Source organism: Sebastes fasciatus, chromosome 12, assembly GCF_043250625.1.
Source record: "Sebastes fasciatus isolate fSebFas1 chromosome 12, fSebFas1.pri, whole genome shotgun sequence".
In the NCBI taxonomy this organism is placed as follows: Eukaryota; Metazoa; Chordata; class Actinopteri; order Perciformes; family Sebastidae; genus Sebastes; species Sebastes fasciatus.
In genome coordinates this window covers 3,971,467-3,995,038 of record NC_133806.1, presented here as the reverse complement: position 1 = coordinate 3,995,038, position 23,572 = coordinate 3,971,467, and the positions used below count along the sequence as shown (strand labels likewise).

The 23,572-nt window shown below is 37.1% G+C and overlaps 2 protein-coding genes across 2 annotated transcripts in view; both read right to left on the bottom strand.

The window, feature by feature from the left end:
• LOC141778417 (uncharacterized) overlaps window positions 1–23,572 on the bottom strand; it is a 153,609-nt gene that overhangs the window by 127,513 nt on the left and 2,524 nt on the right. The window contains exons 3-14 of the mRNA XM_074652666.1: window positions 22,915–22,962; window positions 20,604–20,632; window positions 19,862–20,141; window positions 19,561–19,604; window positions 17,889–18,186; window positions 17,701–17,744; window positions 16,513–16,792; window positions 13,916–13,956; window positions 13,479–13,764; window positions 13,061–13,104; window positions 12,634–12,756; window positions 11,942–12,227 (exon numbers count right to left, since the gene is read on the bottom strand). Of these exons, the coding sequence (XP_074508767.1) occupies window positions 11,942–12,227; window positions 12,634–12,756; window positions 13,061–13,104; window positions 13,479–13,764; window positions 13,916–13,956; window positions 16,513–16,792; window positions 17,701–17,744; window positions 17,889–18,186; window positions 19,561–19,604; window positions 19,862–20,141; window positions 20,604–20,632; window positions 22,915–22,962 (1,803 nt within the window). The remainder of the gene's footprint in view (window positions 1–11,941; window positions 12,228–12,633; window positions 12,757–13,060; window positions 13,105–13,478; window positions 13,765–13,915; window positions 13,957–16,512; window positions 16,793–17,700; window positions 17,745–17,888; window positions 18,187–19,560; window positions 19,605–19,861; window positions 20,142–20,603; window positions 20,633–22,914; window positions 22,963–23,572) is intronic.
• LOC141778435 (uncharacterized) lies at window positions 751–8,809 on the bottom strand. Its single transcript, XM_074652703.1, has 8 exons — window positions 8,581–8,809; window positions 7,524–7,553; window positions 7,229–7,270; window positions 6,854–6,898; window positions 5,796–5,839; window positions 5,296–5,581; window positions 2,602–2,649; window positions 751–1,842 (listed from the first exon to the last, which is right to left on the bottom strand). The coding sequence occupies exons 1-7, from the start codon at window positions 8,783–8,785 to the stop codon at window positions 2,630–2,632; spliced, it is 672 nt and encodes a 223-aa protein (XP_074508804.1). The 5' UTR covers window positions 8,786–8,809; the 3' UTR covers window positions 751–1,842; window positions 2,602–2,629.

The window sequence follows — 23,572 nt, the reverse complement described above, 5'->3', positions numbered from 1 at the left end:
TTAAAGATGAAGCATTTCTGTAGTTTCTACTGGATTACTTGTTCTCAAATATCAGGATACTTTTTTTAAGAAAAGATTACTCTGAATAATGAGGTTGAAGGAACATGTGTTTTTTTTATTTTTGACATTTTTTTATTATTGATTGGTTAAGGTGAAATGAGTATTTGCCAAATAATATTGTGAAAAGATGATTCTGTATATGGTCACTGATATTTAAATTTTTGTATCAACTAAGTTATTTATTTTGTGTACCTGTATGGTGATTTTGGTCACATGAAGGCTCAATGAATTGTACATAAGGAAATCATATATATATACATGTATATATATATATAGCATCACTAATAATTAGTAAACATTATTATCATTTTGTTGTTAAGAGTAAAATAACTTCACTGAGGTTAATTAACTATCACTTACCATTTATAAATGATGGTTATTATAAAGTGTTACACATCTTTTTTTTATAAACAAAGAAGCATAAAGTCATAAAAAATAATCATCCTACTAGATCTTTTTTTGCATTACACCATTATTCTTGCTTCATATATTGATTTTAGGCCACTTCATTTGAATAAAACTATGAACCACACATATTAATAATTTAAAATAGAAAACATCTCAACCTGGTGAATTCAAAGTACACAGTGCATTTATATGTAACACAGATGTGTTGGCATAGCACCTCTCAACAACAAAGCAATTCAAAGTGCTTCATGTAAGACATAAAAAAGGTTTCAAGACAAAATATACAGTAAATATAAAAAGACTTTAATATAACAAAATACAATTTTATAAAACAGAAATTTAAAAAAATACATAAAGGCATATATTACATGTAATTTATCCTCAACTATAATAAAAGATGAATCTCAATGTGAGGCAAGTAGACATTATACGATTGTTTTTACCTCAATAAAGGCAGAAACATCACCCTGTAGGCCTGTAAGCTCTTCACCTCCAGATCTCACACCTGTTTACATCCTGTTGTAAATGTGTACACCAGATTATATATATATATATATATATATATATATACATTTGTTCCATTTTGACATGTAATACTGTTGTGTACTTGCATTGCTTAAACATCATCAGAGGAAAAGATGATTCCCTTCATCCCCCTTACTCCTTTAAATCCTATAAACTGGTTAATATAATTATTTTCGCACACTGTGCAGCTAGAAAAACCTGATCTGTTGCTAAAGGAAATCACCGTCCGTGTTCATGCCACAGAATAATTTCACACTTCTGTTTTAAAAACAGAAAAATTCAGTTTGACTGACATGAATAAAGTAATTACGGCCTCACGGTTGTACGCCTCCGCCAACCAGTCAAGTTGCAGTTTACATCCAGGTCTGTCCAAAATGTCACCACTTTCATCTTGTAAGACATTTGTGTGAAATTGTCATAATTAGCATATGAATTCTTGAGTTATGACCATAAACATGTTTTGTGAGGTCTCAGTGACCTTTGACCACCAAAATCTAATCAGTTCATCCTTGAGTCCAAATGGACGTTTGTGCCAAATTTGAATAAATTCCCTCCTGAGAGGCATAAAAAGTCACATTTCTTCTTGTGTTCCTCGGTGCTAGAGATCGCAGTACTGTTACATTACTGAAGAAAAAATGCAAGAAGCTGAAGAGACAAACCTGAATACAGTCTCAGTTCTGTATGATGAAAAATAATGAATTTTGGTTTTGTATTGTAATTTCTCAGTTCAAGGTGAGGACGGTTTTCAACCAGCATGTATTGAATAAAAGCTGTGTTCACATCTCAGACAGATGTGTCTTTGTTCACTTTCTGGATCTGTGCAGACAGGTGTTCAACCACAGAGTTTATCTGGGAAAGGAAATCAAAAAATCATAATCAATTTATCTGTTGCTTTTCAGAAAATATAATTCAAATGCTTCATTGCAAAAATAAAATTAATTCTACAGTCATGCTAACGACTCTGTGAGGCTGCATGTTGGCATGATAAGGCTAAATAGGTATAATATCTGCCATGTTCACCATCTCTGTTCAGCATGATCACATTTGATAATTAGCATCAAACACAAAGTTCAGCTGAGGCTGATGGGAATGTCATTTGTTTTGCAGGTATTTATGGTCATAAACTAAAGTATTGGAAATTATTTTGACCAGATGATGGCGCTATAGGAAGAGTTGAGGAATCACCAAAGTGATCACAACTCAGCCTGAAGGGGGAACAGAATGTCTGAACCAAATATCAAGGCAATCCATCCAACAGTTGTTGAAACATTTCCCAAAAATACAACAAATGTCAACCTCATGGTGGCGCTAGAGGAAAAGTCAAAGGATCGCCAAAGTTATTATGATTCATCCTCTGGGGAACATGATTGCCTGTACAAAATGTCATGGCAATCCAAAGTGGTGGACCAACTGAATGTCACTGCCACGCCTGGAGTCCCTCACACTACTAAAAATCAAGCAGTGTTTTATCTGATCAACACTAATCTACATGACGACACATGCTAATAACTGTGTAAAGTTCACACAGTGACACATACAGCAAAGAAAATGACTTCAGAATCACAGAATGATGTTTATGTTACATGTTATTATGGTTTGGGCCCCTACCTCCCTCTGCTGTATTCACACCAGATGCTCAAGCTGATGATCCTGCAGCTGCAACACAGTAATGAAAATTCTAATTAGGGTGAAAGCTGCTGAAACGTTTGCTTTGTTTCTAATAAACCAGAACATGTAGACATGTAGCTAAAGATTTTACAGACATGGAATATGTAACATTGCTGGTTTCATCTACAGCAGTCGTTCTCAAACTATGGTACACATACCGCTGGTGGTACGCGTGCTCTCTCTAGTGGTACGCGGAGGCATCTCTGACTATCGATTCCTCTGTATTGATGCTTTCCCACAGTTACGCATGCACATTGATGCATACGCACTTTGTATCATGTTTCAGTTTGTTTGGTGCCGGAGCCACGGTGAAGAAAAAAAAAAAAAAAGCGCTCAACAGCGTGGCGCTACTACACCTGAGGGGGACGCACCCTATTATTTCCCTGATAAAGAGACACTGTGAATAACAAAACTGTTTTGAAATCAGCAGGAGGAGAGTTAGTAACGTTAGCTGTTAGCAGCCGGTGGGCAGCACAGTCCTGGCTGGCTAAATACCGGAGATACGAACGTTAACGGAGGTGCCATTGAGTTATTGTTATGAGACGTTCAAAGTCGGCTCAGGAAAAATGACTATTGGGCGGAGGTAAATAACAACGTTATCATGATGTGTTCAAATGTAATCTCGTAAAATGTATGTTTTGGTGAGAAACTTGAATAAATCCAGTTGTTTGAAGCAGATGTTTTCACATCAATATAAAATAGATAATAGAGAGAGAATTATGAGCTGTTTAACTTCCTAACATTAGCTCTCTTCCTGGCCAAGATCTTTTTAATCAAAGCAAATATTTAAATAATCATAATAATTTGAATTGTGTGTTTTTATGCAAACAACCACTATAGATGACAATAACAAAGTACAGTACAGTACTTTGTGTGTTTGGACCTGCAGTGCATATTTTTATATTTTAGCATGCTGGGGGATTCTCTGTTTTGTTAAGTTTTGTTAATGGAAACATTTACTACCCAAAACAGTCAGTCCTGTACGGTTCAAAAGCTCCTGCATATAATGTAATTTTCTTAATAATATGCTGTTTGGAGTGATTTTCAGTATAATAAATGCTGATAAATAAGTGTGCAGTATGTTTTTCTATAAATTAATGTAGTGATAAAATAGAGGTTACGTCTGACAGAATTAGTTTGGCCCCCGGCAACAATCTGGGTTTCTCATGTGGCCCCCCAGGAAAAATAATTGCCCACCCCCTGGTCATAATGGTGGTACTTGGAGAGTAAAATATTTTCTGAGGTGGTACGTGATGTAAAAAGTTTGAGAACCACTGATCTACAGTATCTGTTAAAGTGATGGCTTTTTATCATTCAGATGTGTTACGGTCCCATCCGGGCCATCAGCCTTCCTAGTGTGTGTATTCCCTGTCTGTCTAGTGTGGGCGTGTCTGGCTGTTTGTGTGTGTGAGCATCTCCTCCCCTGCAGGCTTTGCTTCTCCCGCGCTCTGATGCAATCAATCCACCTGATCAAATCATGCACGGCTGCTTCCAATCAGATCATGAACTCCAGTTCAAATAGCCCGGTTCTCCAGTCACTCATCGCCAGAATCGTTGACTCAACCCAAGTGGTAGTTTCGCCTCGGCCACTCAGCAATATTTACTGAGATATTTTGTTCCTAGTCTTTTGAACTTTTGCTCGACAAGTTATGTTTGTTTCCTGTTCCCAGGATTCTCGCCTGCCTGTTGCCTGCCTGCTCTGCTCAACTCTAGCCTCGACATTCCCTCAGCCCATTCACAATTCCTGCTTTTGGCAATAAAAGCCTTTTGTTCCACTACAACTCTGCTGTCTGTGTGTGCATTTGGGTCCAAAACCTCACTGATCGTAACAGATAGTGTCCCGTTACATGACCGAAGAATAATGATGTGAAGGAAGAAGAGTGTTTTCTGTTCCCTCTCAGGCTGCATCAGAGATGGATTTTAAAACGTATTATGCTGTTGAAGAAGTTTCTACTGCCTATTTGATAGTGTCCAACACAAAGCATTAGAAGAGAAGATGTTAAAGGTCCAGTATGTAGGATCTGGAGGTATCTAGTGGTGAGGTGAGGAGATTGCAACCAACTGAAGCCTCTCCCGGGTGCCAAGCGCGTTGGAGAGCTACGGTGGCTGACGTGAAAATGCTAATGGCCCTCTCTAGAGCCATTCAGAGATTGATTGTTATGTTTAATCTTTATTTAAGTAAATGCATCTGGAGTTTTGCTCACATCCTCTAACACCACCCAACTAAACTCCTGTTTCCAGGATCATTTAAATGCTCGCTTGCACTTCAGCTCAGAGAGTTTGTCTTTACCCACCTCCATTTTCTTGTGAATGTGCACATGTGCAACATTCAACAGAGATGAGTAGAAAGCAAGATGGCTCACTCCTGAGCTACTTCCATCATCAGCTTACTCTGCGTTTATCTCTGTTACTATCGACATCTTTAACCAAGTGGCTTACTCACTGTGAGGACTATGTAGCAAACATTAGTTTTGCCTCTGATAACTGCATCTACATAATACAATCATTTGATGTATTTAAAATAAAGAAATTCAAGAGCTACCCTGCATTCAAAGATGCTGATTTATAATTTAAGCATAACATTTATGGTATAAATATGCCACTACTAAACAGTTTGTTTGTTCCACAACTTACCTTTGGATCCTGAGCTGGTGTCTGACAACTCCTGCACCAGATCATTCCTGTATATTTCCTTGAAGACCTTCTTGGTCACCTCCATATACTGTTGGCTGTAGGTCTGCAACATCAGATTCACCAGATTCAACCTTTCACTCTTCTCCAGTAGGTGGCGTGGGATGCATGGGAGGCCTGCAAGTATGTGTTTGTCCCGCAGGTTCCACTTGAATGCGTCAAACTCTTCCTGATTCAAGTTTTGCAGCATTTTCAAAAGCCTCCCTCTGTCCGTTGTGATTGTTGCTTCCTGATGAATTCAAATTGAAAAAACAAAGGGACATGATTTGACTACTTTATTGGCGGATAATATTATAGTTGAAAAGCTCACCCGAAGCAGCATCAGTTATGTGAGAACCATCCAATTTAAATCAGGAGTTTGGTTTGCATCACAACTTTTCAACCTGCATCGTGTTAAATGAAAGCTGTGTTGAGCAAAGTCAGACTGATGTGACTTTACTCACCTTCTGCATCAGTTCAGACAGGTGTTCCTCCACAGAGTGTTTCTCTGAGGAGACAGGAAATAAAAAATGTTGCATGAATGATGGTTTTAACATCTGACTATAAACATCAGACTAACTAAAAGCAAAGTAAAAATTAATAGCAAACAAACTGCTTTCTTTAATAACTGGAGTGCTGGAGAAAAAAAGACCTGGCTAATATATTAGGGATGCACCGATCCAACTTTTTCAGTCTCGATACCGACAGCAATACCTGGTCTTCGGGTATCCGCCGATACCGAGTACCGATCCAATACCAGTGTTCAATTAATAAACTGTATGCCTCACTGTGTGGAAGTGACTGGGATCATTATTTCATGTGTAAGGAAACATCAAGCTTGACCTAAACATTGCTTTCCTAACTTTGTAATACAAAATGTAACAAATAAATATATAGATAACATAACACATTTAGTGAATTGTTATTTATTAATAAAATAAGAAATTGTACACCAACAACTTAGCAAAAAAAATCTTCCAAAATTAACAGGAATTACAATTCAGGTGTAAACCTTTTTAATGCAGCAATTAATTGGTCAAAACATAAACTGGAATTAAAAATCCAGTACATAATGTATATAATATATAACGTAGAATTAAATTGAATAGATCGGCCCCGTTGTCACCGATATCATATCAGGTATCGGTGCATCCGTACTAATATACAGACTAGATACAGACTTTGTCTCTCAGCTCTTGCTTCGCTTAATTTGTCCTCAACTTGCTCTTCCTGGTTTTGAAGCAACCTTCCCCCTCATTGCCTGCCTGTTTTTGAACCACTCAGTGGATTAGTGTCTAAAAAGTCTAAATTTCTGTCATCTCAGATGAGCTTCAAAGGCATAACTTTTTTGGCTCAATATTTACATAGTACAACTGAAAACACCAGGATACAGTTTCAGATGTTCAGGCCAGGTAATACATACTGTTTTAGATTAAGTTGAATATAAAATGAATAATCAATGGTTGGTTGACAGACAGCTCTTCTGTGATGATTAATGGTCAGAAAATAGAAAACTACTCACTGTCACTTGAACCAGGTATGGAGGATTGTCCACCTGTCTTTTTGACTACAAAGATAGGCATACAGAATGTTTGATGACAATTTACACTTAGGAAATAAATGTAATGAAAATATCATGTTGACATTATGGTAAAAAAAACAAAAAAAAACATTCTTGAATAATATACTAATTGTTAAAACATTGAAATCCAGATTCTGTACAGGTGTATTTACATAAAGGCATGAATGGGCAGTCCCAAATTTCCATAATCAATCAAGAATTATGTATTTTCACAAGAAATTTAGCAGCATTTTAGTCAACTTTAATTTTAAGAAAGCATGCAAACGTGTATGTTTTTAAGTTGAAGTACCTTAATATGTTTTGCAGCGTACCTACCTCTTACTGTAGCACCATCACATGGTCCAGTTGATTCTGCAGCTGCACAACATGAAAATGACAATTGCACAATAAATGCATTTGTTCTAGCTTCTAGACAAAAATACTACAGCAGGCTAACCAAAGTACCAGAATACTACACCAAATAGCCAGCCCACTTGCCTCTTTGGTTTCACAAGTACAAACCGAGGCAACATTTCAAAGGAAATTACAATTGACTCTGTTCTACTCTCCTACTAGTCATGCTGTTACTGAAATCCATTTCTTGTAAATACTCATTAAATGTTTTTCTTACCTTCAGATTCACCAGAGTTTTGAAAGTCAACTGAAATAAAATACAGAACAAAACAAAATATGGATTGGTGATATTGTGGTTTTATGTATTGTATTTACATCAAAACGTTCAACAACTGTGGAAGCCCAAAGGGGACTTTATCAAAATGATAATGTAATTCCACAATAGCATTACAATTTCCCACATATGTCTGTGTTATTTGGGTAAAATTAAAATGCAATTATCCAATTTGCATTTTCATGTTCACAAAGCAGCATATTTGTCCACTCCCATGTTGATAAGAGTATTAAATACTTGACAAATCTCCCTTTAAGGTACATTTTGAACAGATAAAAAAATTTCGATTAATTTGCGATTAAATATTGACAATCAAGCTAAAAAAAATGTGATTAATGTGAATAATGTGATTAACTGATTTTATCGATTGACAGCCCTACAAATAACACATACATACTGTATGTGGAAATTATGATGCTATTGTGGAATTACATTTTCAAGTTTACATTATCATTTTAATAAAGTCCCCTATGGGCCTCAAATAAAAAGATATTTTAGCTAAATAACATAAGGGTAGGTAGTACATAAAATGTTTTCTCAATTTTTCTAATGTAATAATATTCATTTATATTTATATTATAAGAGCCAGTAAACCACCTGGTGCCATTTGTGAGGCAAGGTAGGTTGCCGTATTTTGTTTTGTTTTTGGTTTTTAACCAGTGGGTCTGTCCCAATACCCATATTTGCAGTCAGGAGCACCTTTAATGGTTTCTATTCATTGAATTAATTAAACTGGAATTTACCCTCATTATCATATATTAAAAGGCAGGTAAACACATAAATCAAATGGCTACAACCAGATTATTATGCCTACAGAGCAGCAAGTCCATTTCCAGTATGCATTAGTGTTTGGACATAAACTTGTGATTCGGCTCTCTTTCATTTATTATTGACATTTATTGTGTAAAATGATTAAATCATGGTAAAAGACTAGAAGCACAAGACAGAATACATTATGTTTTTCATATAGTGCAGGTAATACAGTTTAATAACCACTGACCTGTTCGAATTTCACAGTTCCACACTTGTTCACGCTGTTGTTCCCCCTTCCTTTTGTAAAGGTGTGAGAGTGTCAGGTGGAAGTTCCTGTCTGGATTCTCTATGTACACTTCATAGAAATTTGGGTCTTGGCTATCATATCGGAGGGTTATTTTCTGTGCAAAAAAAAAAATACATAGAAGAGAGAGGTTAGTTTTTGACAACATCAGATAGTCAAGTTAAATCTTGAAACTGTACCTCTGGGAGAATTGTTGCTGTGTCTATGTCTGCTGTGAGGTTGAAACCCTGTTGCATCTTCAGGTACTTGTCTGGTCGTGGCTTCTTGATTATTTTGAATGCTCCTTTCTTCTTGTCCATTGTCTGAAAAAAAAATAATCAATATCAGCATAAAGCTGCTTCAATGTTACGGTATCAAACATTGCCATCTGTATTTTACAGTACATTCATGAAGCAACAGTGTTTTAATAATAGAGTATTAGGGTCACTATTGGGAAAAAATAAAATGTGAGATTTCAAGAATAGTCATTGAGGAAAAGCTCATGAGAATAAAGTTGTACATTCGAGAAAAAAAGTCCTATACACTTATCTGTTGCAAGTGCTACTGCAATAGCAAAAACTAAACACTGTAGGGATGTAATATTCTTAACACACCCACATCAGATTTACACACACAGGCCGGTGCTGTGAGATCACACCGCTGCAGCGTCATCGTCAATTACCGCCAGTTCAGTCAGAGCCACTTACGTTAAGGAATTGACCATCCATAGCAACTACACTACACAGTTAGATTTGGCAGAAGAGGCTCTGCTGTTTAAGGGAGTTCTCAATGAATCAGAGCTGCAACAAGGATTCTGCAGAGAGCTAATCCCCCAAAACTAAATGATTTCATCCTCCTGCTTAATAAATATTAGCAGGGAGCACATTAGAACCCAATTTCCCTTAAATGCTATGTAACATTACAACTTTTAAAATATTGAGATGTTATTCTCGCAATTTCACTTTTGTTTTCTTTCTGAACACTGGCACTAATACTCCGTTGTAGCTTTGGTATAGTTTTGAATGTTATGTTATGCATTTGTGACGGTAAGATATTCAGTAACCTGTTGTAGCGCCGGATCACGTGGGATCAGGTAAACGTGTAGAAGGAGGTATGGTGTGTTGGGTTTATAGTATATTAACACGTTGCAGTTTATTTTCACTGGAAGGCCGAATTTTATCAGGACTGCTCTTGGAGAGAAAACTGGTTCAGACAGCTTGACATGGGACGATGTGACTTCAGACACTTCTTCAACAACATCTCCACAGTCATCTATGTGTAGGACTGCAAACTTGTCTAATAGTGTAAGGTTATCATCTGCACAAAATACAAGCACACACAATTAGTGAGGAGGAAAGGATTGTATCAGTGTCTGTACACATGCTGTCTGAAATTTAAAAAGTCAGTACATTGTATTTTATGATTTTCTTCATGTCCACTTACGTATGCAGATCCAGTGTGGCAGGTACACCTCATCTAACTTCCCAGCAATGACTTTGATGTCTATTAGGGGACCTGCAGCCATGTATTTGATGCTTTCCATCCTCTCCATAGGTTCCTCCCAAGAGCAGAACTGGTACTTAAAGCTGACCTTTTGCTTACAGACCCAGCGCAAGCCAGAAACACCACATTCAAAGTTTCCTGCTTCAGACTGTAGGCTACAGTAAGTCGTGGAAAAGAAAACAAGTGAGTTACTTTTTGTCTGTACACATGAAGGGACACGACAGAATAAATGTAAACTTAGAGAGTATCTGCCTTGATTTTATTTGGCACGAAATGTAGCATTAACAGTATTATTGTAATATTGCATTCAAAAGAAGAAAAGAAGTATTTAGGACGTTATTTTTTACCTGTAAGTTGGAGATTCGTCTGCATCTGGACTGTTCACTTCAGGTTCAAGTTTAGTCCAGTCACTGGAGTCCTGCTGCAGAGGACAATCATTTTTATAAATAAGTGGAGATGTGTCTTTTTGCAACATCACATAAATGAACAAATGAATGAATGTAAGAGATTACCATAACGCTTCCACCAGCCTCGGGCTCCAAGCTTCTTGAAGGCCCTTGTGAAGACACACATGAATTTGTTTTTAATTATTATTCTGATATATAAAATCATTTAGTAACTTTGCATATGATTTGCTGCTCTACATAGCTTTGCTTTAACATGATATATTTAATATGTTGTGCAGAACACACTGTTGAGTGAAGTCTACTGTTTAGTCTACAAAATACAGACTAGCTACATGGAGCTGTTTAAATAACGATGCTTCATGAAAGCTAAAAATAAAATGATAAAAAAACAGAAGCCGTCCTATAACTTTATTTATTTGTATTATTACTGTCTATAGTATATATAGTACAGTGTATATATTACAGTAAACAACTGGATCATAGCCAACATCACACTTAACGTAAAGAGCGTTGATGTTGCAGTCACGCTATATAGTCAGTGTCATGTCCTGAGGCAAGGCAAAGTTCTTAGAAATTGTTCTCACAAATTATGCAGAAAGTTTTTTGCCGAATTACAGAAAATATAAAATGTTCAACAGTTTTATAACAAAAAGTGTAAGGCCTACATTTTACATGTATGAGAATATGCATCCTCAAAATGTCATTTGGTCCTTCCATCTCAAGTATAATTTTGTTTAGATTTGATATTCTGTGTCAGCACATACATTGGTTTCACTAAATATAATTTATCTCAATGGAATTCAATTTCATTGAGTTAAACAAAGCTGTCAGTAACAGTCTAGTTCCTCTGGGTTTCCTCTGCTCACTTTAGATGTTCTAACGGACAATGGGTCACAGATCCATCTGGCTGCCAGCGTTAGCTAGCGAGTTCAGCGGTGGTCCGGAGATAAGTCCAGTGTTCATCCCCGGCTCGGTACATCGTACGTTGTTCACCCGCTGCTGCTGCAGCAAATTATAATAGTGTGTATTCTATATAATATAATTGTATTATAATAGTGTGTCACAGAGGTGTTGATTCAAGTGAAAGGTAATATCTGAAGTCAAAGTATTTGGTCTTGATGTACTGTATTATACTGTAAATTGTACCTGATATTTTGCTCCTCCTAAATAAAGTTCAGTTTCTTTTAAAGGAAATAAAATACAAATAATTCACTGCTGCAAAATGAGGATTCAACTCAATGATTCCTGCAGTCAGAGTAATGAATGTGGTGATGTTGAATTGCTACCTGTCCTTTAATGTTTTAATATTTTTCATTGGTGATTAAATAAAGTTTGAATTATAAAATGTATTCATTAGACATTTATGAGAAACACATGATTGTGTAATGTGACAGGTTTTGTCTTCTTTCTCTGACCTTTGAGTCCTGAGCTGGTCTCTGACAACCTCTCTACCAGATCAGTCCTGTTCATCTCCATTAAAACCTCCCTGGTCGTCTCCACAGACTGCTGGCCGCAGGTCTTCACCATATAATCCACCAGTTTATCTGCACTGTCTGCAAAATTCAGTACTCCAAATGGGATGTATGGGAGGCTCTTCTTGAAGGACGTGAACTGCAGCATCCGCTTGAATTTCCTGAGCTCCTCGTTACTCAAATCCTTCAGTGTTTCTAAAAGAATCTGTTCCACAGCTGCAATTGTTACCTGAAAAATTCAAAGGATATGTTAAGCAAATGTGTTATTTCTCAACTGGGACAGTTAAAGATGTATTTCTTTGCCGTTCATCAGTGTCAGTGTTTTAGACATAGCGTAAATGTAATAAGATTTGTTTTTTCTGCATGATCACTGAAGACGATACATTAATATCTGTTCTATTGATTGTGTTTTACCTTGTTTTCTTTACAAAGTATTGTATGTGTATTTATTTCTTTAGCAACATCAAAGCAAAAGATGATTCCCTTTTCCCTTTAATTCCTATAAACTGATTACTACCACCTGATCTGACATAACATATCCTTATTTTTGTAACAGTGGTTAAAAGAAAGTGTTTTCTCTACTCGTTTTAATGGCTAAATATTACAAACTAGAATGACACTCAGAGAGCACAGACCTCCGTCAACGCTGATGGTGTAGTCACAACCTCCGTGGATAATGCCTTTTCCTGAGTTTTTGGCCCATACCACAACAGTTTACCAAGTTTCATGAAAATCGGGCCAGTTTTTCTGTAATCGTGCTGACAGACAAACAGACAAATGGAAAAACAGACAAACCAAGCTGCAAACATAACCTGCTTTGGCGGTGGTAATACAAATAACTTGATATTTGTTCTTATCTTCAGTAGTAGAGCAGCAGAGCAGTAAATCTATCATAACATCAGTGGATAACATTATTACTGAAGAGCTCAACCTTAACACTGAGAACCATCCAATTTAAAACACTAGGTTTGGTTTGTATCATCATTTAAAATGTTCAAGATGAGGACGGTTTTCAACCTGCATCTATTGAATGAAAGCTGTGATGTGTAAAGTCAGACTCACTCTCTCTGACACTGCAGGTTGATGTTCATCCACAGACTGTTTCTCTGGGGAGAAAAGACATTTAAAATGACTCAGAGGATTATAATCTAATTTGACATGGAGAGTAAAATCAACTTCAATAAGGCTCAGTTACTTTAAAAGGAAATAAAACAAATTCACATCAAATCATAACCACCTCCACGATCTAAAGCTTTCCAACACGAAAGCCGTGCAGCAAATACTGAACTCATTAAACTGATAATATCCTGTGTGACTGTTGTTGGTTTAATTAATTCATTGATCCTGCCAACAGCTTTTTATATTTCACATTGCTGATGACACAGATTTTGAAGCAGTTTTACTTTTTTATGATGAATTATAAAATGTATTTATTAGACATTCATGAGACACACGTGATTATGTGATGTGACAGTCTTACCTTTGAGTCCTGAGCTGGGCTTTGACAACATCTGCATCAGATCAGTCTTGTTCATTTTCTGTAAAACCTCCCTGGTTAACTCCACAGACTGCTGGCCGTAGGTCTGCACCAGCCGATCCACTGTGTTTGCTTTGTCTGATGTGAGACTGAACATCGATGAGATGTCTGGGAGGTTCTTCTGTGAAACAATCGATGGCAGGAACTCGTTGAATTTCCCGAACTCTTCGTCACTCAAATGATTCAGAGTTTCCAAGAGCAGATATCTAACAGCTGCCATCGTTGCGACCTGAAATAATCAATACATTCATAACATAAATAAGTAAATCATGACTTTGGGTCTTAATATTATTTAAAATGTTAAAGATGACCACATTTTTAACCTGCATCTGTTAAATGAAAGCTGTGTTGTCTGAAGTCAGACATGTGACATCACTCACTTTCTGGATCAGTGCAGGTCGGTGTTCATCTGAGTGTTTCTCTGAGGAGAAAAGTGGTAAAAGTCATGAGTGATGATCTAACAACTGACAATAAACATTGTTATCAGGCAACATTACCTTTTCTAAAATTTACAAAACACAAAATTACACTTAACGGTTTCTATTTATTCCTCATTCCAGCGGATGAGGAACGGCTGATTGGTGAAGTTGAAATGAGGAGTTATCTGATACGACACCTCCTCATTTCACTACAAACACCTGAATAAGGTGACAGCAGGCTGGAGGGAGATCACCAGGAGCCTGATAGTTTACTGAGGCTACTGTTGGCTGTATTCTTTGTCATTTTCAGTAAATATCGCAGACTAAAACCTGTGTTTTCTGTTTAAAAAACACAAACGTTGGAAGAGAGCAAGTACTACTCCCCTATCTTTTAAGTGGTAACGTCTCTAGTCTGATCTGGACCGTACAGCTGATAGGTACGTGGTTTGTTTACATCGTGTAAGAGAAGTGCATATTTAAAAATGAGTGGACAGAAAGTGTCCGATGTTATTAGGCTATAAGTAAATATAAATACCACAAATCTATATTCTTATCTTGTTGGTTTGTGATTCTGTAAATAAGAAGACACAACAAGGTCGATATTATTCATCATTACAATAAATGATTAGTTCTACCTCATTATAAAACATATGGATGCATTTCTAGGGGGTTCAGTGAGCCCCCTGAACCAACGCAGACTGTATCTGTCACCCTCCAGGATGGCTTCACATCACAATGAAACAGATCAGTGTCTGACATCGACATTTTGTGATGGAGTACGACCCCACAAAGCCACTGGTGAAGAAGTTGTGAGCTTCCAAGGACCTGTAGGTCTTGAGGATGCACTGTGTGTAAAGCCCTGCGTGATGTCGCATGTCAAAACAGGCTAATGGCTTTGAGTAACATTAGCGCTGCTACTGTCTTGAACCTGCATGGAGTTCACTCAGATATTCAAGTCTTTTACATCATAACATTATATGGCTGTTGGTATTGATATTATAAAGGTAAGTTTAATTCATCATATATTGAGTAAATGTAATAGTGTCACTTATCAGGCGATTCAACCAGATAGCAGAAAATATCTGGGAATGACACTTCAGGCCATTTAGTCGGGTCATCTGTCCAGTCTTTTATAAGATATGGACAATCATCTACTCCGATTCTGTCGAATTTTTGTACGTAACGTTCTTTGTCGAGTGAGGACAAGGAGTCTATATAAGACATGGCACTTTAGCATGAAAATTTATGATATTAAAAACCACGCTTTCCGAGCATATCCAGGTGGGGGAAAAGGATTGTTTTCCCCCACGGAGACTCCGCCCTAAACCACGGCCCCAACTATGACAAGACACCGACTGAATGTATGCCAAATTGTAATTATATAGATTGTTGTTGTTGTTGGGAGGATTAAACCAAGACAGCTAATATGTGCTAGTCTCAGTTGTCACTTGTTGCCACAGTAAATATTCACTTATTCTGCAGCCTGATGGAGACACGAGTGTCAAACTCAGCCATTTATCCGCTTTTCTTCCTCACTAACTGGCAACTTGATCTCTGACAACACAGAGATACCACGTGACACCAACGCCGTTATACTATTGGCTCACAAGCCTTGTTAGAAGAGGGAACTGAATGTCAGATATCTTCCACAGAGATAAACCAAACATTCATTTTGGACCCGTCAACATTTTTTAAATGATTAATTCACAGTTCAGACTTTTAGTCGGCATAGGGCTGTAAAGGTTAAAGCAATAACGCGTTAACGCAAATTTGTTTTAAAGCTACTAATTTCTTTAACGCATTAACGCAACTTATGATGTTTAGGTTGTAGCGGGTTCAGTTTTAAAGCTAGAGAGAAGATACTTGCACAATATGAAACTAGGAAACCTGAGGAGTCCATTGGTACCAACCATGTCATTGGTTTTAAAGGAGGCTAAATAACACTCCAAACATATGATACATTTTCAAAGGGGTCCCTTGACCTCGGACCTCCAGATATGTGAATGTAAATGGGTTCTATGGGTACCCACGAGTCTCCCCTTTACAGACATGCCCACTTTATGATAATCACATGCAGTTTGGGGCAAGTCATAGTCAAGTCAGCACACTGACACACTGACAGCTGTTGTTGCCTGTTGGGCTGCAGTTTGCCATGTTGTGATTTGAGCATATTTTTTATGCTAAATGCAGTACCTGTCAGGGTTTCTGGACAATATGTACATATACTACCATGTTGATCAGAGTATTAAATCCTTGACAAATCTCCCTTTAAGGTACATTTTGAACAGATAAAAAAATATGCGATTAATTTGCGATTAAATATTTTAATCGATTGGCAGCCCTAATTCAGCACCTTTCTAAAAGCTCTGTGGATGTGTTATTTTTAAAATAATATTCATCTACATAAAAACGTTATCAATATGACCTTTAAACCATCTCAACAGTCATGTCCCCTCTTCCAAAATATTTTCCATACCTCATATATATTATTATATATACATATATATTATTTATAATGTAAAGAGAAGAAGACATAGCTTAAAGACTAGTTGTCTTACTTTTGGGTCCTGAGCTGCTGCCTGACAACCTCTGCACCAGATCAGTCCTCTTCATCGTCTTTAAAATCTCCTTGGTCTTCTCCACAGACCGTTGGCCGCTGATCTGCACCATTAAAAACACTGTGTCCTGCATGTCTGTTATCTTCAGCCGCCACCACGGGATGCAATGTCTGACAAAGGCAGTTTCTCTCAGATCCACCTTGAACCTCTCGAGCTCCTTCACACTCAAATCTTTCAGTGTTTCCAAAAGCAGCTCTATAACAGACGCCATCGTTTCCACCTGGCAAATTCAAAGGAAATGTTCATGAGGCAAAAGTGCAAAAACTTCTCAGCTGGGATGATTACAGATTATTCTGGTCACATCTCATCAATGTCTGTGTTTCAGAAATGAGGATGTGCTGAGTACATCAGCTATATCATAGCTCTATCTGATTACATGTGTACATTTCTCATCAAGGTGATTCTCTTTTATCCTCTTGATGAGTCATTTAATGATTTTATTTCTGTTAACTATTTCATGACTTTTTGTTTTATTGCCTATTTAAGGCGTTCCTCATGTGAACACAAGACAAACTGAATGCAGCTTCAGTTCTGAAAAAAACTTCTGATGAAAATTAGGAATTTGGTTTTGTTCATCATTTATAACATTCAAGATGAGGAAGATGTTGAATCTACATCTATTGAATGAAAGCTGAAGTGGTTAAAGTAGAGCTGCAACTAAGAATTATTAAAAAATGTTCAAAGTACAAAACAATCAGTGTCCAACAATCCAATGTACAAATACATATTATGTCTCTCTCTGTTGCTCCCTCCCCACCCCGTGTAACCCCAAGAACAAGAGGGATAAACAACAATTCAATAAATCAATAATGTGGCTTCACAGAAATAAAATTAAGAAAAATAAATAAAATTACATAAATAAATAAATACATTAACTCTCAGTACAGATGAAGACTTTTAAGATTTAAGATTATTAAAATCATAAAATCCACCTGAAACTACTTGAGATTCATTAGGCCTGACCCCAATGCTTCGAAGCTTCGACCGTTGCCATGGTAATCAACCAACAAATCAGTATTGGACTGCTTCATTTCTATTTATTTTTTATTTAAGTATGTAATAATAATGTATAAATCACAAAATAGCTGAATAAGGACAATGGACAATGACAGATGTGACATTACTCACCTCCTGGGTCAGTGCAGGCCAATGTTCATCCACACAGAGTTTCTCTGAGGAGAAAGGAAATATAAATGAATGATGGGAATTAATGTGAAGCTTATATTGTTCAGTTTTTGTGTTAGTGTATTTATTCATTAGTATATGTTATATGTTTATATGTATTATATATGACAGTTTCTGCTTCTTTCTCTTACCTTTGGGTCCCGAGCTGATCTCTGACAGCCTCTGCACCAGATCAGTCCTGTTCATGTCCATGAAAATCTCCTCAGTCACCTCCACAGACTGCTGACCACACAACTCCACTATCATCTCCACCATCATCTCCACCAGGTCTGCCCGGGTTGACTTCAGCAGTTGACTCTGTGAGACGAATGGAAGGTTCCTCTGGAAGAACGTGAACTGCAGCAACCACTTGAATTTGTGTAACTCCTCGGAGCTCAAATCATTGAGTGTTTCCATAAGCAGCTCTTTAACGGCCCTCATTGTTGCCACCTGGAACATTCAAGTATATGTTCATAGAGGAAAATATGTTTATTAGATTTTGCACCTTACTTTAGACATTTGAATGTTTCAAGATGTGTTTTTCACCTGAGCTACTGATAATTATCTGTTTGTTAGAGCAGAGGATGATTCTTTTTTCCTTCTACTCTTTAATATCTGTGACCTGAATGTTTTTTTAATTGTATTTCCAGGCTGTAACTCTGTCACTGTGCTGCCAAAAACTGAAATGAGCCACCTGATCTTAACATCAGATGTTGTGGTTGAATTAACTGTACAAACAGGTGGCAGCACAATGAAGATACTTTCTCATTTTCATGTTTTGCATTTCGTTTAAAGGGACTGTTTGTAACTTTCAGAAATGCTTGTTAACAGCGACACCTGTGGCTGTTAAGTCAACGAAAGTCAGCGTCGGGCTCGCGCTTGTGCTCACTCTAAATAGACATGAACGAGCATCACTCAAAACTGTGAGGTGACACACGTCAGCTAAAACCACAATATCACTCTATATTTCAGCTGCTTGGCAGTAATGTTAGCTGACCAGACGAAGGTCTCTCCATGAATCACTGCTGATCCTAGTGTTGGCTTTTCCTGCTTCAGGCCCGAAGAGAAACGTTATCGTCTCCGACCGCAGCCGGAGGGAGACACCGGCACCTGGTCGGAGACGATAACGTTTCTCTCTGCGGAGCCCCGTCACTTCACAAGACACGGAAAACCTCTGTTGGTCTGGAGGAGCTGCAGCAGTTATTTCTGCAAAAACGTCCAATGGATATTTACTAGATATTCTCAGAGCTAAACTAACTCTTCTGCAGTGTGTAGTGAGCGCGCCTGCATGTGAGGTGGAGTGAGCTGAGTGAAGGCAGGCAGGCAGAGGAGCAGAGTACAGCAGAGACTCCGGCCCTGGAGACCAAAGCTACGGTCTACCCCGCGTACTACGACCGCCACCAACACTGTTTTGCAAGACGGGCTTCCCTAGATAGAACTTTGAGGTTTTTGTGCTTCCGTGTAGTTTGTGTTGGAGTCTGATGGTACGTGTCCACAGGGAGTCTGAACAGCGCAGCCACATGCGAGCATATGCGAGCGCGCATATGCGAGCGCGCATGGGCTACCGACCCGGTAGATTTATACGTGTAAAAAGTTACAAACAGTCCCTTTAAGTCTTTGAAAAACTGTTTTAAATACAATGAATTGATAATAGCAACATTACTGAGCTCAAATGAATCTCAATTTCAGTTCAGTGAGAAACATTTGATTTAAATCATGAGTTTGGTTTAATTTATCATCATTAATGTTGATATGATTTAAAACCTACATCTTATTGAATACAAGCGGTACTCTGTATGATCAGACAGATATGACATCACTCACTTTGTGGATCAGTGCAGACAGGTGTTCATCCACAGAGTGTTTTTCTGAGAAGAATGAAAGGAAATAAAAACGAGTTGGCATCAGGCAATACTTTCACTAAAAAAAAACAATACAAAGATATGAGGTCATCACATCATTTCATACAAACCTACAGCTACATATAATGTACCACTGATATTTTTGCCCATCTCCTGAAATATTTGTTTTCTACATTAATATAATCAATATTTATAATGTAAAGACCAGAAGATAAAGCTTATAAACTTATGATTTTAAAATGTTTTTGTCTTTATTGTCTTACTTTTGGGTCCTGAGCTGCTGTCTGACAACCTCTGCACCAGATCAGTCCTGTTCATCGTCTTTAAAAGCTCCTTGGTCCTCTCCACAGACTGTTGGCCGTCGGTCAGCACCATTAAAAACACTGCGTCCTGCATGTCTGTTATCTCCAGCTGCCACTGCAGGATGTAACGTCTGACAAAGTAAGTTTGTCTCAGGGCATCCTTGAACATCCCGAGCTCCTTGTCACTCAAATCTTTCAGTGTTTCCAAAAGCAGCTCTATAACAGACGCCATCGTTTCCACCTGTCAAATTCAAAGGAAATGTTCATGAGGCAAAAGTGCAAAAACTTCTCAGCTGGGATGATTACAGATTATTCTACAAACTGTTTGTACGACTTTATTTTACTTCCTGGGTGTAACTCTTTCAAAGACTGTGCTACAAAAACTGCAATGAACCTCTTGATGTTACAACAGAGTGGCTGTTTAACCAGTTGCATCTTTTCTTCTAATATAAAAAAGTAAGACACACTCCTTTATTCTTTTTTTTCAAATATTGTGAACTTCTCTCTCCGTCAAAGTTAGAAAACAAATCAAAAATAACATACTGTATATTCCCCTAGAGGTAGATATAACACAAGCTATTAACATTATTGGTAAATAACATTTATGCATAGGACTTATTGTGTGCATTATCAATAATAATGTTCAAGATGTAGATGATTTTTAATCTGCTGAATAAAAGCTGAGTGACGTGTCATTACTCACTCTCTGGATCAGTGAAGGATGCTGTTTCTCTGAGGAGAAAAGAAATAGAAAAAAATCTATCAGTAATTAATTTAACATCAGAATGAACATTTATGATACAAATTATTTCCTCCCAAAGTGATAAACCTCCTTAACAGTGACATAATAATATAATGTAGAGTCTGATTTTCCAACAGTGTTCATTTTAGATGTATTTGTTATTGTAATATACTAGTGGCTGTCAAAGTTAAGTGATAATAACACGTTAACGCAAATTTGTTTTAACGCCACTAATTTCTTTAACGCATTAACACAACTTGTGATTTTTAGGTCGTAGCAGGTTCAGTGTTAAAGCTAGAGTGACGATATTGGTATCATATGAAACTAGACAACCTGATGAATCCATCGGTACCAACCATGTCATACTAGCTTGTCACGAAGGAGGTTAAATAACGCTCCAAACTTATGCTAAATTTTAGCGAGGAAAAACTGGCATAGCCATTTTCAAAGGGGTCCCTTGACCTCTGACCTCCAGATATGTGAATGTAAATGGGTTCTATGGGTACCCACGAGTCTCCCCTTTACAGACATGCCCACTTTATGATAATCACATGCAGTTTGGGGCAAGTCATAGTCAAGTCAGCACACTGACACACTGACAGCTGTTGTTGCCTGTTGGGCTGCAGTTTGCCATGTTATGATTTGAGCATATTGTTTTATGCTAAATGCAGTACCTGTGAGGGTTTCTGGATCAATATCTGTCATTGTTTTGTGTTGTCAATTGATTTACAATAATAAATATATACATACATTTGCATAAAGCAGTATATTTGACCTCTACCATGTTGATAAGAGTATTAAATACTTGATAAATCTCCCTTTAAGGTACATTTTGAACAAATGTGATTAATTTGGGATTAAGTATGGAAAATCATATGATTAATCGTGATTAAATATTTTAATCGGTTGACAGCCCTATAATATACACAAACATAAAAGATCTGTTAAAACATGTTAACTCCAGCTGATGTATTTTCCTATTTTTACATAATACAGTACAATATAAAACAGATATGTTTACATATTTCTTGTCATAATCTGCCTTTAGGTTATGTTTTGTTTGTTCTAATGGATCCTTTCCATAATGTTGTCAGACACTTATAATAACAATCTGAGCCTGTCCGTGGCAAAAACAAGACCTTTTAGTGGACGTAAATGACGGTACCAGGTTGCCCCAAATGATTACATTACAGCTCGTTTATCAATACCGGACCAATTTCACAAAGTGTCCCCATTAGTCACTTAGACACACAAACATGAAATAGAGTCCAGGTTGAAAAAGACTGAAGTTATCCTTTAAGGTTCATCTGAAAGAATAAGGTCTACATCTCATAGTTAAGAGATGACGTATTCTCCAAATGACATTCTGTAAAGCTCTCGTCTTTTTTTATGATGACATTTTGAGAAATACTCTTTATTGGCTTTCTTGTCAAGAGTGAGATGAGAAGATCAATGCTGCTCTCATGTTTGTACGCTAAACATGAAGCTAAGAGACAGTTAGCTTAGCTTAGCATAAAGACGGGAAACATGGGAGAACGGTTAGTCTGTCCACAGTTTGTGTTTTTTGTACCAATTAAACAAACAAGACATCAAATGTTAATTAGTGAGCTTCAGAGGTGCTGGTAGGCACATCTTTAACTTTGGACTGAGACAGGCTAACTGATAAATTAGGAGGTTTTATAGTCAGATTCTGGGGTTCTAGACAATCTGATCAATGACTGATCACCACTGGTGGAAAGTAACTAAGTACATTTACTCAAGTATTGTACTTAAGTACAAGTTTGAGATACGTGTACTTTGAGTATTACCATTTTGTGTTACTTTATACTTATACTACTCCACTACATCTCAGAGGTACTTTTTACTGCACTACATTTATTTGACAGCATTAGTTACTAGTTACTTTGCAGATTCAGATTATCAACACAAAATATTAATCAACTAATAGATTATGATATATTATTATAAATTAAGCTTCCCAGCAGTATATAAAGTAATTACAATGAGCTCAATCTTTACCAGCTGAAACATTAAAGTGATGAACACATTAATCCATCAATAATTATAATCCAATAATATAATACACATCATTCTGAAATGAGCCATTCTGCATAATGAGTTCTTTTACTTTAGCTACTTTAAGTATATTTTCACGCTGTGGTATTGCTACTTTTACTTAAGTAAAAGATCTGAGTACTTCTTCCACCACTGTTGATCACAAACTGAGTACAAGGCATTTACTGAGAAGACGTCATACTACCTGTGTACCCACCTTCTGCCATGGTAGCTACACCAGATGATCCTGCTGAGGGACTCGCAGCTGAAACACATTTAGGGACAATGGAAACTGATTAATGATGGACAAGTCTAGTGTTTACTACTACTACTGTTACTACTGGTTTAGTGTTTACTACTACTACTGTTACTACTGGTCTAGTGTTTACTACTACTACTGTTACTACTGGTCTAGTGTTTACTACTACTACTGTTACTACTGGTTTAGTGTTTACTACTACTGCTGTTACTACTGGTCTAGTGTTTACTACTACTACTGTTACTACTGGTTTAGTGTTTACTACTACTGCTGTTACTACTGGTCTAGTGTTTACTACTACTACTGTTACTACTGGTTTAGTGTTTACTACTACTACTGTTACTACTGGTCTAGTGTTTACTACTACTACTGTTACTACTGGTCTAGTGTTTACTACTACTACTGTTACTACTGGTCTAGTGTTTACTACTACTACTGTTACTACTGGTTTAGTGTTTACTACTACTACTGTTACTACTGGTCTAGTGTTTACTACTACTACTGTTACTACTGGTCTAATGTTTACTACTACTACTGTTACTACTGGTTTAGTGTTTACTACTACTACTGTTATACTGGTTTAGTGTTTCCTACTGGTTTTCCATAAACACTGCAA